Below are 17,655 nucleotides of genomic sequence, written 5' to 3' on the forward strand. Positions count from 1 at the left end.
TGATGCAAAATTGGAATATCCTTGCTGGCAGAGGAAACCTGTCACGCCCCGAATTTTGAATAAAGAAAATTCAAATCCGAAACGCGAGAACAAACACAAGAAAACACACATAGAAAATTTTTCATTTAAACTAAGCAAAAAACAAACTGAGCTCACAATGTCAATACTGACTCGTTCTTTAGAGTCACATATTACATTACAGATAGTTTACAAATCAAACTGAATAACAATTCAATAAGTAAACACACCCACCACAACTCACTACCCAGCGGAAGACTTAAAACTAAGAGCACCCTTCCACGTCCACGCCATCGAACATACACCTCAGCTTTAATAATAATCACTCGATATTCTAACCTGCACAATAAATCCTACACCATAGAATAGTGCACCGGAATTGAACAAAACAAACCCGGTAAGCTTTTAAGCCCGTATGAGTAAACTCAATTAAAGTGACTCACGTCACGCATGCTTATAATTTCTCAATTCGTGAGATGAATTAAAGCAACAATATTTAATTTCACAAAACACAACCAAACATCAAGTTCATATCATATCATATCATCTCAACGACAAATCACATTCACTTCCCCTCAACATAAAGCATTTGTCAAAACGATGACCTCACAACTCATTCACAACTCACTACAAGTCTCAAACCACAACCGCACTTACAATTGAATTAAATAAAATCAGTAATCCCTGCATAGAAACTTAGTTCAGGAGATCACATTAAAAACAAACAATAGAAATCATATAAATCCATGCATAGAGTTTAGTTCAGGAATTTACATTAAAACAAACAATACAAAAAGCGGTAATCCCTGCATATAACTTAGTTCAGGAGATTACATTAAAACAAACAATTCAAAAGACAGTAATCCCTGCATATAACTTAGTTCAGGAGATTACATAAAATTCAACAATTAGAAGGAAAAGGAAAATAAATGAAGAAGTCAAACAACTCACACTAGAGTCAATGATCACCCATCAACACCAGAGTAGATGATCACCCATCAACTCCAAATAAATCATCTCACAACATGACTCGTTTTCAAAATTCGACATCCTTACCCCCTCAAGGTAACATACATCACAAAAGTGATAAAAAATCATACTATCCCTACTCACTCATAATATGAAAATCAAGTCCCTCTTGGACAATAAAAGAAAGAACCCACCCGAACTCTCTTTTAAAAACACGTGTACTCATGGTCCTCAAGTGACCCAACGCGTCACTCCCATGCAGTACGTACTCATGGGCCGCAAGTAACCCAACGCGTCACTCTCATGCAGTACAAAGGCAGACAGACTAGAGCTCTAACTGATCGTAACCACTAACCCGGCCAAAGGTGTGGTTCCCGATAAACTTGCCTCAGTCACCACTGTGACACCAGATCCGTAGATCCGAAAATATTTATAAAGTCCCACAACTCAACACACCACACTCTTTAACACTATCACATCAATCAATCACATGATATATTGCATTCCTGAAAAGAGTAAATGCACAAAATAATAATCCAATCAACTCTCAATCATTACTTCACCAATGTCACACCATCCAATATATATATTCCAAGTAAATATATATATATATATATATATATATATATATATATATATATATATATACGTAGTCATTCACGCAGGAATGACCACTAATACCAACTATAGTTTTACAAATTAACTACTTGAAAATCATTTTATATCAAAACCATGTTTTAACTTACCCATGAACCGTTGTCGATCAAGTTCATATATTTTAAAACAAATAATTTATTTTGATAAATATGATTTTGCATACTAACAATTAAATCTACTAAATTAAACATAACTAATTTATCGACCGAAACACCGTGAGATTTACTCACCTCCAAATCCTGCTGCATCTTCTCTAACAGCCAAGATACGATTCACAATCGTCCGCCAACTCAAACCATCAATCACCTAAACAAGTACGACCTTAACTTAGCAACCGATTCAATAAACACACTTAAACGACGATCCAACGGTTGGATCCTCATCCGTGACCACACAAAGTCATCGGAACACTTATACGATCAACAAATCAAAACTACAAGTTGATCGAACGGCCGGATCCTCACGGATAAAAAACCGAAACGAATCGAAAACCCTAAATCCCTAACATGCATCAACTTTCTCCAAAATAACCTTATAATATATTAAAACGACCGTATCGATGCGTAAATGCATAAACTGAAAACAGAACACAAAAATATGGTCTGACGCGCCGCCACAAGCGACGGGTCAGCAGGCGGTCAACGGCGGTGGTCAACGCCGAGTCAACCACCTCCGATGCAAAAGTCGTCAACTACAAACATGTTCAAAATGAAGAGATGAGCCACCTTCATACCTGGAGCTAAGTGAGATTCGGTCTAGATCGTCCTAGATCAAGCTTGGAAGTTGGATTAATCTCATGGGTCTGATCATATTCTAAATCGAATCAGGACCATCGAAAAAGTCAAACCTTGATCTAGCGCTCTACACCTCAAATCTTGATGCAAGGCCTGTATGGGGATGATCAGGAGGAAGAGAAGATCCCAAAAATTGGAAGAAATCCGCCGGGAGGTCGCCGGAAGTCGGAAATCCGTCCGGGTCAGCCGAGAGGTGGCTGGGTGGCTTCGATCTCGCAACAGGGGCAGCGGCTGGGCAAGGCAACCTCGGGGGTCGGCTGAGCTCGGTGAGACTACCACGGGAAGTGTTGGGTCCGGGGCTGAAGGACGCCGGAGGAGAGCGTTTCGCCCGGGTCGGGTCGGACGAAACCTGTCGGGTCTGAGGGTTGCACGGAGGAGAGAGAACGGAGAGTTTGGGGGAGGAAAATATAAAAAGGGAAGAATTTGGGATTTAATGAAAAATCCGGAATTTTCTCCTATTTATAGAAATTTCCCCAAATTTCAATCACTCATAACTTCTTCATACGAACTCCGATTTTCACGTTCCACATGTCGACGAACTCATATCGACGCGCTCTACAATTTCCGTGAAGAAAGTTCTCACAGAATCTAAACGTATAAAAAGTCAAACTTCGTAACCCCCTAAAACGTGCACTTCGAATAATTATTCATCCGAAAATAATTCTACTCCACCCTCGAGCCACGAAATCGTACAAGCGAACACCTTATTAATCCCAGGAAACATTTAGGAATTAATAACAAATTTCCGAGGTCTTACAAAACCATATAGCAAGCTCCAGGGGAAGAGTAGCTCCCCTATATATGCTACTAATGCTTAGACTTTGATTAAAAGGTTTCCTTTTGTTGTTCAATTTTTTTTTTGTAATGAATGTAGACAAATATCTTTGCAACTTCTATCAAAAGCAACCTAATTACTATACATTAATGCAGCTAAATTAATCAACTATAAAAGTTGCAGCGAAGCGGGGCCATGTATCTAGGATGGTATTATTAGTTGCTTGCTAAAGTAGCCATTGATGACCTTAAAATATACAGTGGAATAGTTTTATCTTCATCTTTAGCTAATTGAACAGGCAAAACGCAACATGAAATGAAATGATTTTGAAATGTAAATTTAAACACACAAATGTTAACAACAGTACGTAAGTCGCGTAACTAGATTTGGTGTTCGGTGCGACGGGTCTTGATAGTTTTATGTCAACGCACTACCAACTTTCTGATGTTGCGAGTTGTGCTGGCAGAGCTTTGCCAATGCAGAGTGTGTTGAACGAAGACCCACCTTCACTCAAAGCTGCTTCCCCACTCTTTTTCAGCTCTTTAGCTCTTGCCCTCATTTCATCTCCTTCTTTCTCGTCCACAATCTTCCTCACCATCATCTCAATCTCCTCCCTCCTTACTATCCTCTTTGCCGGCAGAACTTTAGGTTGAATCGCCACCTTCAGCTCCTCCATGAAAAACATGGCAATCATTTTCTGCTCGGCATAGAGTGGTCATGTGATCATTGGCACACCATTCAGTATACTCTCCAGCGACGAGTTCCAACCACAGTGTGACAAGAACCATCCGACTGATGAATGAGCCAAGATTTCCACCTGAGGAGCCCAAGTGGTGACCACTAGACCCTTGTCACGAGTCCGAGCCATGAACCCTTCAGGCAAGTAGTCTGAAATGTCATTGCCTTTGTCACCATCTTTGCTTGGTGGATGGACTACCCATATAAATCTCTGAGCGCTAAGCTCTATACCCCAAGCCATCTCAGTAATTTGATCAGCCAACAGAACCCCACCACTCCCAAAAGAAATGTAAATCACAGAGGCATTGGGCTGCATGTCCAGCCAACCCAACACCTCGCTCCTCGGAGTGGAGCTCCCTGCCTGCCTAATCATGGGACCGAAAGTATGGACCGGAACCTTAAGGATCTGCTTCCACTTTGGATCCTCTTTCATGGGTCTAAGACTCATTGACTCCAGATCTTCCCAAGTGTTAACCAAAATCCCATCACTCATCTCGGCTATCTCTACCCCAATACGTATGAAGGACTCGTATTTGGGATCTTTTCTGTTCATCATGGGCTTAACATCTTCCGGTCGAACAGGCTTGCAACCTGGGATCTTGAGCGGTTCTTTTTTATCCAAGTATTCTCCTTCCACCTCCTTATCTAGAATAGGAGCGTATAAAAGCAGGGCAAGGCCAGGGGCCAAGCACACGAGACTCTTACATACTTGAGCATGTGGAACTCATCGACCACGGGAAGAACAGCGGTGCAGAAAAGATCCACGATCATGGCTGCCGGCTTGAAGTCCATGGCCGAGATGGCGGACCGGAGAGAGGACCGGGCATCAAGCATAATGGCCGGGAGCTGTGTGAAGACTGAACCAGCGGCGTTGACTTGGCCGAAGGTGTCTAGTGGTGGAATCTCAATGATGTCGAAAAGTTTCGGGGTCATGGCGGATTGGATGACCTGGGATTGTTTAGGAGAAGTGTTGGATGAAATGACGACAACTGTGGCGTGGAAATTGTGATGCGCGATGAGGCAGTTGGCGAGCTCCAAGAAGGGGATGAGATGTCCCATGCCGGGGCTGGGTACGTACTAGCAGCACAAATGCTTTTGAGCTCATGTCCTCCAAGGAAGTCATAACTTGAAAGCTATACAAACTCCGGCTGTTTATAGATAACAGATCTCAAGTATTCAAGATAGCATCAGAACATGTTATGCATATGGATTAAAATGAATATCATATATAGACAGCATGAACCATGCCTGTGGAAACAGCAACAGTGATAAAGACGGTACAACGAAGACTATTAGCTGAGTGAAAAAAAAAAAAAAAAAAAACCAAAAATATGTCTCTCTCTCTCTCTCTCTCCCCTTGCCTCCTCTAGTCAAACTATTTTAGTAAAATTAATAGACGATTGGGATTGTCTATTGTGCAGTGCGAGTACTTTCAGCACATGGTAATTGTTAAAGTTTTGAACTTGTTGATAATGATGAGGTGATCAGTAATCAGATTTCTAGCTCCCTTGATTAATTTTAACTAGTGGTCCAAGAAAGCTAAATGTAAGTTTTGAATAGTAAGAAATGCACTGATCAGTTGGTCAGTGCGCAGTTGTTTAGTATGACAATGTTCTTTTATCATTGTTGGTTAGATTACTTTACATTGGCACAACACTGCTGAGGTTTATTGTTATGTTAAATATATGCTCCTTCATTTCTGAACTGGACATTGCATTGTTTGGACTCTTGAGAATGTTTTGTTGCTGCGCAGTGAACCATATATATTGATGAAGATCATAACTACATAATATAACAAGTACTATCTTCCCTTTGGATATTTGTGTTTTAGAAAATTGACCCTTTGTGATGAAAGTAGTAGCTTGTGTTGTGTGAAGATGGTGATGCGCAAGTGAGGAAGAAGCTTTATGTGCCGTTAGTGGAGGACAAGAATAATCACATGAGAGTGCTCAACATCTCTTGTGTTGATGATCTGGTTGTGAATTTGATGGATATTTTAAGACCGGCTGCGGTGAATGCCGATGGAAATGAATGCGAAGAAGGTAGTGCTTCACTTACTTCTTACAAGCCTTATCAGTGATTTATACATTGTAGAGTTTGTAGTCATTCTTTACAATTGATAGTTTCTGTGATTTAGACCACAAACACCAGTTAGACTTACTGCCCTCATTATTTGACATTAAAATTTGAATTAATTATAAATGGAAGATTACAAAAGTTAGGATTGGATCAATTATGTTAATGCTGGTTAAGCCTCAAAGTTTATAATCATGTTTAGTGTCTTTTATTTCTCTTTATGTGTGTAGGACTATCTAAAGACTGATTATCTAAAACCATGTTAGGGTGTGAACATTTGACCAGTGTTTCTAGTTCTTAAAAGGCCCTGTATCAATTTACCCAGGTTTAGACATCAGAGTGTTATCAAACTGGGTAATTTCTCAGTTAGAAGATGTGGACAACCTTTAGTTTTTCATTTTCTTGAAACTCGATCATGACATATTTCTTGTTCTTCACTCAGATGTAGTCTAGTCTAGCATTTCTTTTCCGGAAAGCTTAGTTCTGGTATCTTGTTTGTTTTTAATGTCTTAACTTTTCCTTATTTGGGCACTTCGGTGTAAATAAACTCTTTCCAAAAAGAATGCCAGCAGCTGGAGCACCCAAATCTGGGAACTTGACTTATGGTTAGGCATTGTTTGTCATTTTATACAGAATTGGATGCACAATTTTGCGACAACTTCATGTCATTATCTGCATGAAATACAAGTTGGGAATCGATATTTCAGGACGTCCTTTGATTTTATTTAGTTTTTTTTTTTTTTTGTAAGTTTCTATTTCTTTTGTAATTCGTCTTTAAAGAGGAAGAGAAAGGGGACAGTACGTTTGGTGGGTTGATATAATGCCTATCTTATATAGAAACCATCACTTTTGAGAAATTTTAATGTATTCGTGTCTGTCCCCATTGTTCCCAACAGTGTCCAGTTTTACCAATAATAAAGAATTTTGAGATGACAGACTAGGAATCAATCCCAGCTATGGAAAACGCCTCACAACTTGGACGTGTGAATCACTCAGAAGAAGCCTAGAATTTTGGAGTCTTGTTCCTAGAACGAAGGCCATCACCTACCCTCATATATTACGAAAAGACAAAACTTAGTATTAGCTTCAATGATTTCTTGGTTATCTAAACATCAATCTTTGATTCTAATTGAATGACTGATTGGTCAAGCCTCTAGACCTTCTAGATTTATGCGACCTCTACATCTTATTACATGAGCATTTAATATACTCATTTTGAAGATCTTCTGCAGCATCTATTCGTTCTTTCTGTTAGGTGTGTAATAAGCTAAATCCTAACTATGGCCTTCTGCACAAGATGAATGAAATGAGATGTACATGCCTGTGACTTTCAATGTGGGCTTGATTTGTTGGAAATTTTGATTGTGTATTTCAAAATACTTTGTGTAACTCCCAATGCTTTGAAAAACTATTTACTATACATTTATGCTAAAACATTACTAATTCATTATGTTCATAATATTAGGGCATATTAAGGTTACGGGAGTTACAATATTCCAATAATTATCTTATTAAATTTGCATAATATCTCTAAACTTTTTCATCTACTATATATACCTATCACTTCTGATCTTACACACACAATGAAACTCATTATTTTCTATATTTCTCTCAGTAGCCATTTTTCTAGTGAGTTCTTTGTTCTTGCTCTTCCATAATGCCAAAGGAAAAATCAAGCATTTCTAGGATCCAAGTTTGCGAGTGTACGCTTACAATGATTAACGGTTGTTGTACCCTGGAGGGTAGGGCGCCACAAACCTGCTACACCTAGACATTGTCTCCGAGGGGCGAAATCTACTCTTAAGGGCAGTGTTTACACACCTCAACCTTAAACTCTTTTCGAGTAATGTGTCATTCGAAAGCCTATAAATCCAAGAGATAAGTTCTATAATCCTTGTTATTTAATTTATTATGACAATAATATTATGATTATTATTTGTTATTAATATATTGTATTTTTGAGATCTTGTAGGAGGTGAAATCTGGTGACGGAAGTAGCATCCATCGACCAAATTCTCCAACATGATTATCATCAATGTTCCGTATTTTGTAGAGCATATATAAGTTATGTTGTTTCCTATCATAATCCTTAAACTGAATATATCAGTTTATGGCCTGCCCCATTCCATTTTATGATCAGATGAGTACTGTGAATCTTTTGCAACGTGACTGTAACAGAAGAAAAGAGCTTTTTCTATTAGTCATTATTCTACCTGTCACGCCCCGAATTTTGAATAATAAATTCAAATCCGAAACCTGAATAATTACAATTACAAAAAAACCAAATCTCGAAACTTCGAGTTCATTATTACAATTCACTCTCACAATATATTATAAAGCTCAAATGAGCATAACACACCTCACAACTTACAATTGTTGTAAAACTCTAACAATTGCTCTAACCGCACGATCACCGTCCTGGTTCTCCTGTCCTGTAGGATTACCCGCTACACAATTTGAATAGTGTACCGGGAGTTGCAACAACACAAAACCCGGTAAGCTTTTTACAGCCAGTATGAGTAAACAAGAAAGAATTGTTGATTTATTAGATTTCAAGACTACCACAAACCCACGTTACTTTCTCACTCTCATATATATATATAGACACTTATGAGTTACTCTCAATTTAGCTCATAAGATCACTCACTCTCATATATATATGTAGACACTTATGAGTTACTCTCAATTTAGCTCATAAGATCCCTCACTCTCATATATATATATAGACACTTATGAGTTACTCTCAAATTCGCTCATAAGATTTCCCAACATTTGGTAGACAGACTCATATATATATATAGACCCTTATGAGTTACTCTCAATTTCCCTCATAAGGTTACCATATATATATTGACACTTATGAGTTACTCTCAATTTCACTCATAAGGTCACTCCACATTTGGCAGACAGACTAGAGCTCTAACTGAACGTAACCACTCGTCCGGCCACAGACGTGATTACGATTTAATACTATTAATAACCACCAGCCCGGTACGAGAGCGTGATTCACTAATAGATGCCATGGTCACCTCGTGACCTAGTGATATCCACAGATCACAACAATTTATTGTTCCTCAACAATAAAACTCAACACCTCTCACAATATATTGTTTCTCAACAATAAACTCAATACCTCTCACAATATATTGTTTCTCAACAATAAACTCAACACAACTCCAACAATACATATTATTTCACGTAATAATATATATACAGACATTCACACAGGAATGTCTAATACACCAACAATAGTTCATATGATTGCAAAATAAAGCAATTAAATATATTGGGTTCGTAATATGAACCACGTGAGGTTTACTCACCTCGATAATCCCGCTGCGTCTTCAATTCAGCTCAAAATACGATCCACAATCGTCCACCAACTCAAACCGTCAATCACCTAGTCCAATAATGATCTTGACTTAGCCAACAACTCAAATATGTAATTAAACGACGATCCAACGCTCAGATTCAAATTAAACGATGATCCAACGGTCGGATCTGAATTTAATGATGATCCAACGGTCGGATCCTCACGGATCGCCTTTAGGATCATCCTCCAAAATTATCACGAAGATCCAACGGTCAGATCTTCCTGAATCGCCTTTACTAACATCTCCACAAAATTATATGAAAATCCGACGGTCAGATTCTCACGAATCGCCTTCCGAATCACTATTTCTCAATTATACGAAGATCCAACGGTCGGATCTTCGCCCATGACCTCACAAGGTCACCGGGACAGTCATACGATCAACATATCCAAAATTGAAGCAAAACCGATGGTCAGATCTTCACAGATCGTAAACCGAAGATAAACGTAAAAACGTTAAATAGTAACGTCAAAACGTAAATCCACTATTTATCAACTTTTTCTAACATGACCATGTTATATATCAAAACGCTCGTATGGATGCATAGATCATCGCCTAGATAATGAAAACTCGAAATATGGTCTGATGCGCCGCCACAAGCGGTGGTCAGTGGGCGGTCAACGCGGCGGTCAACGCCGGTCAACCACCTCAGATGGCAAAGTGACCAACTACAAACTGGTTCAAAATGAAAGGGTGGTCGACTTTCATACCTGGAGCTAAGCCTGGTTCGGCCTAGATCGTCCTAGATCAAGCGTTGAAGTTGGATTAATCTCGTGCGTCTGATCAGATTCCAGATTGAATCAGGGACGTCGAAATCTTCAACTCGTGATCTTTCACTCCACACTCCAAATCGTCAAGCAAGGAGGATATGAGGATGATCAGGGGAAGGAGGAGATCACGAAAATGGGGAGGATCGGCCCGTGCAACGCCGGCGTCGATGAGATCCGGTCGGGTCGGTTACTTCGCCTGGGGTCGCTTCGATCCAGGTTTGGGGGCAACGGTGGTGCAAGACAGTGGCACCAGGCGACTGGGCGGCTTGCGGCGATCACAAGGAGGGCCGGGTCGTGGCCGGAGGACGCCGGAGGCCGGAGATGGGTCCGGGTCGGGTCAGTCGAATAGTTCCGGGTCTGAGGGTTTTCGATCGAGAGAGAGAGAGAACCGGAGGGACTATTTAGCAAAAAGGGAAAAGTTTCGTCCTTAATGAAAGAAGGGCTAAAGTCTGTTTAGTCCTTGTACTATGCCTCTCTCATCGTTTCAGTCCCTGACATTCCAATTTAATCTGAAAAGTCCCTGAGGTCTCAATTTCCGTCTAATAGGTCCTTTCCGCGGGAAATTAGGAATATGCCTTGGGTGAAATGTCCAATATACCCCTCAGTTATTTTTTTCTTTCTTTTTTTTTCCTTTTTAATTTATTTTTTTCCTTTTTAATTTCTTTTTTTTCTTTTTTCTTTTTCCTTTTTAATTCATTTTTCCTTTTTTTATTTTTATTTTTTTCCTTTTTCCATTTTAATTTCTTTTTTTTTCTTTTTTCTTTTTCCTTTTTAATTTTTTTTTTCATTTTTTTCTTTTTCCTTTTTAATTTCTTTTTTTTTTTTTTCATTTTTTTTACTTTTTAATTTCTTTTTTTCCTTTTTTCTTTTTTCTTTTTCATTTCTTTTTTGCTTTTTAATTTCTTTTTTTCCTTTTTTATTTTTCCTTTTTAATTTCTTTTTTGCTATTTTTTTTTTCTTGTTCCTTTTTAATTTTTTTTCCTTTTTAAGTTCTTTTTTCTTTTTCGTTTTGCCTACTTTCTACTTCCTCAACCCACCAATCCCATTCCGATCAAACTCCACAACCCATCTGTTTCCCAATCAGCTCGGAAATTCGCCGCTAAACCGCTCCCCTCTTGTTTTCACATCCTACTTCTCTCTCTCCCACTCAAATCCCACTTTCTCTCTCCACATCAAGCCTCAATTTGGAAACTTTTCACTGAAAATTACCATTTTTTAACTTTTCACTGAAAACTACCATTTTTTCAAACTCTGAGGTTTTTGGGTCTTGCTCAAAATGGTGATTTGGATTTTGGGTTTGGTTGAAATGGTGGTTTTTGATGGCCAAGTTGACAAAAACCAGAAGTGAAGAAGAAGAATAGTGATGGAAAAGAAAAATGGCCGCTGGCGTGGAGAACAAGAATTGGGGTTTCGGGTCGATCTGGATTGGTTCGCCGACGTGGCGCTACTGATGCAGCAGAATACGATGGTCATTAAAAAGGAAAAAGAAAAAAAAAAGGAAAAAAAAATTAAAAAGGAAAAAAGAAAAATAAAAAAAGGAAAAAAGAAATTAAAAAGAAAAAAGAAATTAAAAAGAAACAAGAAAAAAAAAGAAAAAAAAAGGAAAAAGAAAAAAAAAGAAATTAAAAAGGAAAAATAAAAAAATGAAAAAAAAATGAAAAAGGAAAAAGAAAAAAGAAAAAAAAAGAAATTAAAATGGAAAAAAGAAAAAAATAAAAAGAAAAAAAGGAAAAATGAATTAAAAAGGAAAAAGAAAAAAGAAAAAAAAGAAATTAAAAAGGAAAAAGAAAAAAAGGAAAAAAATAAATTAAAAAGGAAAAAAAAAAATAACTGAGGGGTATATTAGACATTTCACCCAAGGCCAATTCCTAATTTCCCGCAGAAAGGACCTATTAGACGGAAATTGATACCTCAGGGACTTTTCAGATTAAATTGAAATGTCAGGGACTGAAACGATGAGAGAGGCATAGTACAGGGACTAAACAGACTTTAGCCCATGAAAGAATTTGGAAAATTTCTCTATTTATAGAAAAAACCCAATTTTAAAATATTCATAACTTAATCATACGAACTCCGAATATTGCGTTCCACATGTCCACGAACTCGTATCGACGAGCTCTACAACTTTCATGAAGGAAGTTTTCCCAAATTTTGAACGTATAAAAAGTCAACTTTGTTGACCCCCTAAAAACGTTCGTTTTCGAAAATAAAATCGTTCGAACTAATTCCACGACTTCTCCAAGGTTCGTACTCGCTCCTACTATCGTGAAATCATTTCTAAAAATCCACGGAATTTAATTTGGATTTTTTCGGGTATTACAATCTACCCTCCTTAAAGAAATTTCGTCCCGAAATTTGAGCGTAAGTCAATTCCTCTCGATTAAGGTTGACCTAACCATAGAATCTCCATCTTTTCCAAATCTGTAGTAATCTACAGAGCCTCAACCCTTTGTATAAAAATACATTCCTATGGCCACTAAATCCTTTCATCACAAACGTAAACGCACAACACAACTGTTCAACATCAATCCACATCAATTACACAAAATCATCACATGGATCATCTCATAGATCCTCACATAGATCTTCACATAGATCATCACATAGATCTTCACATAGATCATCACTCTGTGCTGGCATACAAGCACAGTAAACACTCTCACAAAGTGTTTCGCTACTCAATTAGCATCACGGTAAATCTCCATAGTAAAACTTAAGCATGCACCACTCTTCACAACCATAGAGATGCATCACTCAAAACAAATCATCCCCAAAAGCACGCCAATTAATTATGTCACCCAATGATGATGACTTGGGCTTGCTCAATCCTTAGGCTAAGCACTAGGGCTGGCCAATTGGGCCTGAAGAAATCGGACCATCCACATTTCGAACCGGCCCAAACCACTTTGGGTTTAACATTTGGGCCTACTATTCGGGCCGAACAATTGGGCTTACTATTTGGACCTACCAATCGGCCCACCAACTTCCAGCTCGGCTACGGTATGAAATTGTACATACCGTATATACGTATACATACCGTACAGATCGTGTATACGTATGCATACCGTACAACTGTATATACGTATGCATACTGTACAGACCGTATATACGTATGTATACCGTACATACCGTATATACATCCGTATATCAAGCATATACGAGACCCAAAAATATTTGTAAGAGGTAGGGTTCGAACTCCCGACCTCAAACACGAAGGTTTTGCTCCCAACCACTGAAGCAAGAGCTGCCTTCATTAATATATGCTCACGTGTTATATTTATTATGTCATAAGTGACATAAATAAAATAACGGGGAAGGCAAGGTTCGAAACCTCAACCTGCCGCATGAAACCTTTGTCCCCCAACCACTGGAGCACAAGCTGTGCTTAATATAATGTGTACAAATTTTATACTTATTATGTCATAAACGAACATAATAAAAATAAACGAGAGGTGAGGTTCGAACCTCAGACCTCTTGTACACGAACTGTACACTCAACCACTCGAGCACGGCTGCTCACGTTATTATCCATACCAATCCTTTTATTTAAACCAACTGTTTCAACTGTTTCAACAATTCGGCCCAACTCATCCAAAACTGTTTCAGAAACTCGGCCCATCATGTCCAAAACTGTTTCTGAAACTCGGCCCATCAGGCCTCCACCCACAGCTACAGTGATGCCTTGATCCGAGACAGGCCCAAGTACGGCCCACTTGTGTCACGGCTTATCCCTTCCGTGATTTACGGCAGTCAAATCTGCTTTCGGCTAAAGCTGTCTGCCACAGCATCTCGAGGTTCGGCCTGTCCCCTTACACGCTCTCCACGCGCCAACAACTTTTCCGGGTTTTCGGATGACTTTAATCCAACGCGTGGATTCAAATTCTGAGATCGTTCATCCAACGGTGGAGATCTGCTCACCTTGTTCTATAAATAGGTGCATTCTGGGGAAAAACTGTTCACTCCAAAAGAAAAGAAATTTTCTTCCGAGCTCAAGCCTTTCTCTCTCAACTCTTCAGCCTTTCTCTTCTCAAATCCTTTCTTCATCAATTTCAATCCTTCTCTTCTGATCTTCTCTCCCATCTAGTTGATTCAATCCCATCTTTCCTCTGAACTTTCAGATCTTCAATCTTTTCCTCCAAATCTTCAATCCTTCTTTCTCAGATCTTTTCTTCCATTTGAAGATTCGATCTCATCTTTCCTCTGAGAATCTCAGATTTCCAATCACCAGTTCAACAACTCCAATCCTTCTAACAAAATCTCCCTCAAACACTAAACCATGTATTCCTCGATTTCCACATCCTCTCACCCCATGACCCAAGAGCCACGAACTCTGCAACTAATGGAGCTCCAAACCCCGCAACAAATGGAACCACAACAACAGCAACCAACAGAGGAGGGAGGAAACAACCAAGCAGCTGGAAGTAGTGCCAACATGGATTTCTGGCGAAGCCGTACCAGGTGGATTCCTACTCCAGAACAAATAAGAATCCTCAAGGATCTTTACTATGTCAAGGGATTTAAGTGCCCAACTACAGAGCAGATTCACGAGATCTGTCTCCAGCTGAACCAGTATGGGTATGTTGAGGGTAAGAACATTTACTTTTGGTTCCAGAACGTCAGGGCTCGAGAGAAGCAGATGAATAGGTGTAATCAGGCTGCTCCAGTGCCCATGGGAACTAGTTCTCTTGGTACTGGTAGATCCATTGATCTCAATTTTGGGTCCACTGGTTCTACTGGTGCTAGTGGATCCATCGACATCAATTTTGGGCCAGCTGGTGGATCCATTGACATCAATTTTGGGTCCACTAGTTCTACTGATGATGGTAGATCCATTGATCTCAACTTTGGTTCCACCTATTCTACTGGTAATGAAGGATTTCTTGATTTAAATTTTGTTTCATATTCTTCCTCACACTTCAACACTAATACCAGTCCAACTCTTTTGGCACAACAGGAGGACAAACATCCCTGCAACAACGAGGAGGAGATCACCAGGAGGTTCAAACTCTTCCTCTGTTCCCCGTGCACGGCGAGGACGTCTTTGGTAACCTGAAGACTACTTCCGAGGAAGGTAGTGCACATGATTACTATTTCGGTGGCTCAGGCGGTTACAACCGTGGATCTCCAGTTTCTCTTGAGCTCAGCCTCAACCCATCCGGAGCTGCTGACTAGGCTTAGTACAGCATAGTCCTCGTTTTCCTTTTTCTTTTTTTCTTTTTTTTTCTTTTTTTTTTTGTAATATAAACTCAATAAGATGGTGTGCATGTTTTCTTTCCTGTTTGTTTAACCAACAACAACACCAAGGATCGAACCTTGGTCACCCAATACTATTTTCAAAACCATAAACAACTCTACTGCACACATCTTTCATAATGATGCAATAAAAACAATCACTCAAAAAGAATCCAACAATCAAATAAGTCGCATCGAGGTCTAGCTAGTATCCTCTGAGTCAAACCAAACACAAACAATTTCGTCGTTAGAATTAGGGTTTAATAAAGCTAAACACATCCTGAGTTAGCTAGGAAAAACCCACATCCTTAGAGTTACCCATACAAATCTTATAAAATCTCAACCATTTCCTCTATTAATTGCTCCATTAAACTTACCACAATTCATACCCTATGAATTTACGATTTAGAAACCGAATCAAACTCCATATCACATAGTAATTCACTTGAACCACTATGGATATACCTAACAAAGTCACTAAAATCAATATCCGAAATTGCGTTTAACTATATCACCTAAGATCAATCACCAAAGGCACACACTCTCATCCAACATCCTTCACAAGAACTGATTCTAACTTTCCCAATTAATTACACCAAAATCAACTCCATTTCAAAACTTTAAGTGTCCCGCCTACTTAAACTTAAAACACAAACAACCTCAAATTCACTTCAGTCCAACTCCATACTACGATCCAAAACTTAAGAAAACTAGTTCACAAAATCAATTTCCTTCACTTAAATAAAACTATGTCCACAAGTCATAGTCAGGTCAACAGACCAAGGTGTCCAAATGGAGAATTTCCAATCCAGTTGTCTTTGTGAAACGCAAAATATCAATCAAAAATGATGCTCGCAACATCAACCACGTATATAAAACACGTTCCTCGAACTCGATTCAATTTTAGAATCACTAAAATTACTACTAGTCCCACTTCAATAACCCTTATGATTATAGGTACTTGTAGATAACTTAAATATATAGTCGTTCGTCTCAATCACTCAAACACAAGATCAAACTCCGTTCTCGCACCTCAAACTCTGCTCAACAACTTACAAACACATGGAAGAATTAACCACAATAATTCCTTCCCTAACCGCAACACTACTCACAACTCCACATGAGTCAAGAATCTATTCAAAAACATTAGTATATCCAACTTAAAAAGGCAAAATTACTATCGATTAATACTCGTATCCACATTACAGACGAGCATAGGTCCACACCATGCCTTCAACCAAACACTTCAACAATCAAAAGAACCTCATTTCCATAAAACAATCCTCGTTGACTTAACAGAGTTGAATCAAGAGGTTTCTATTCCTCAAGGATTGTAACTCGCGGCCACTGAACTTATTCCAATACGAACCTACAAGACAACTGTAAGGTTCTAAGTACAACCCCTTCGAATCTCCATCACCTAAGGAGTATAGTATGCTTGGCTAATACATGTATAACACCTAAAACACAGTATAAGTCAAATACAAATTCATATTAACCAAGTCAATACTATAGGGAAGGTATTCACGTTCCTAAAACGACCTAGCGGCCTAAACAACTCCCAACACTCACGCATACCCAATGACTTAGCCAATACCGAAGAGCACACGATGGGGATCCGCTGCAGACGGGCCATCACTCGGAAGGTATTGACACATCACCAAATATGCACCTTACGCTCTGATACCAAACTGTCACGCCCCGAATTTTGAATAATAAATTCAAATCCGAAACCTGAATAATTACAATTACAAAAAAACCAAATCTCGAAACTTCGAGTTCATTATTACAATTCACTCTCACAATATATTATAAAGCTCAAATGAGCATAACACACCTCACAACTTACAATTGTTGTAAAACTCTAACAATTGCTCTAACCGCACGATCACCGTCCTGGTTCTCCTGTCCTGTAGGATTACCCGCTACACAATTTGAATAGTGTACCGGGAGTTGCAACAACACAAAACCCGGTAAGCTTTTTACAGCCAGTATGAGTAAACAAGAAAGAATTGTTGATTTATTAGATTTCAAGACTACCACAAACCCACGTTACTTTCTCACTCTCATATATATATATAGACACTTATGAGTTACTCTCAATTTAGCTCATAAGATCACTCACTCTCATATATATATGTAGACACTTATGAGTTACTCTCAATTTAGCTCATAAGATCCCTCACTCTCATATATATATATAGACACTTATGAGTTACTCTCAAATTCGCTCATAAGATTTCCCAACATTT

The 17,655-nt window shown here is 38.8% G+C and overlaps 1 protein-coding gene and 1 long non-coding RNA gene across 3 annotated transcripts in view; both read right to left on the bottom strand.

Annotated features, from left to right (window-relative positions):
• Positions 1 to 3,616: 3,616 nt before the first annotated feature.
• On the bottom strand, positions 3,617 to 5,010 carry LOC133716226 (anthocyanidin 3-O-glucosyltransferase 5-like). The gene is made up of 2 exons (XM_062142944.1): positions 4,644 to 5,010; positions 3,617 to 4,596 (listed from the first exon to the last, which is right to left on the bottom strand). The coding sequence occupies exons 1-2, from the start codon at positions 5,008 to 5,010 to the stop codon at positions 3,929 to 3,931; spliced, it is 1,035 nt and encodes a 344-aa protein (XP_061998928.1). The 3' UTR covers positions 3,617 to 3,928.
• A 10,484-nt stretch (positions 5,011 to 15,494) lies between these two features.
• Positions 15,495 to 17,655, bottom strand: part of LOC133717817 (uncharacterized) — a 72,641-nt gene continuing 70,480 nt past the window's right edge. Inside the window, exon 3 of one of the 2 annotated variants that reach the window (XR_009849960.1) lies at positions 15,495 to 17,328. This is a non-coding gene — a long non-coding RNA (uncharacterized LOC133717817). The remainder of the gene's footprint in view (positions 17,329 to 17,655) is intronic. The other variant, XR_009849959.1, reaches the window with a different exon arrangement.

This window comes from Rosa rugosa, chromosome 6, assembly GCF_958449725.1.
Source record: "Rosa rugosa chromosome 6, drRosRugo1.1, whole genome shotgun sequence".
Classification (NCBI taxonomy): Eukaryota; Viridiplantae; Streptophyta; class Magnoliopsida; order Rosales; family Rosaceae; genus Rosa; species Rosa rugosa.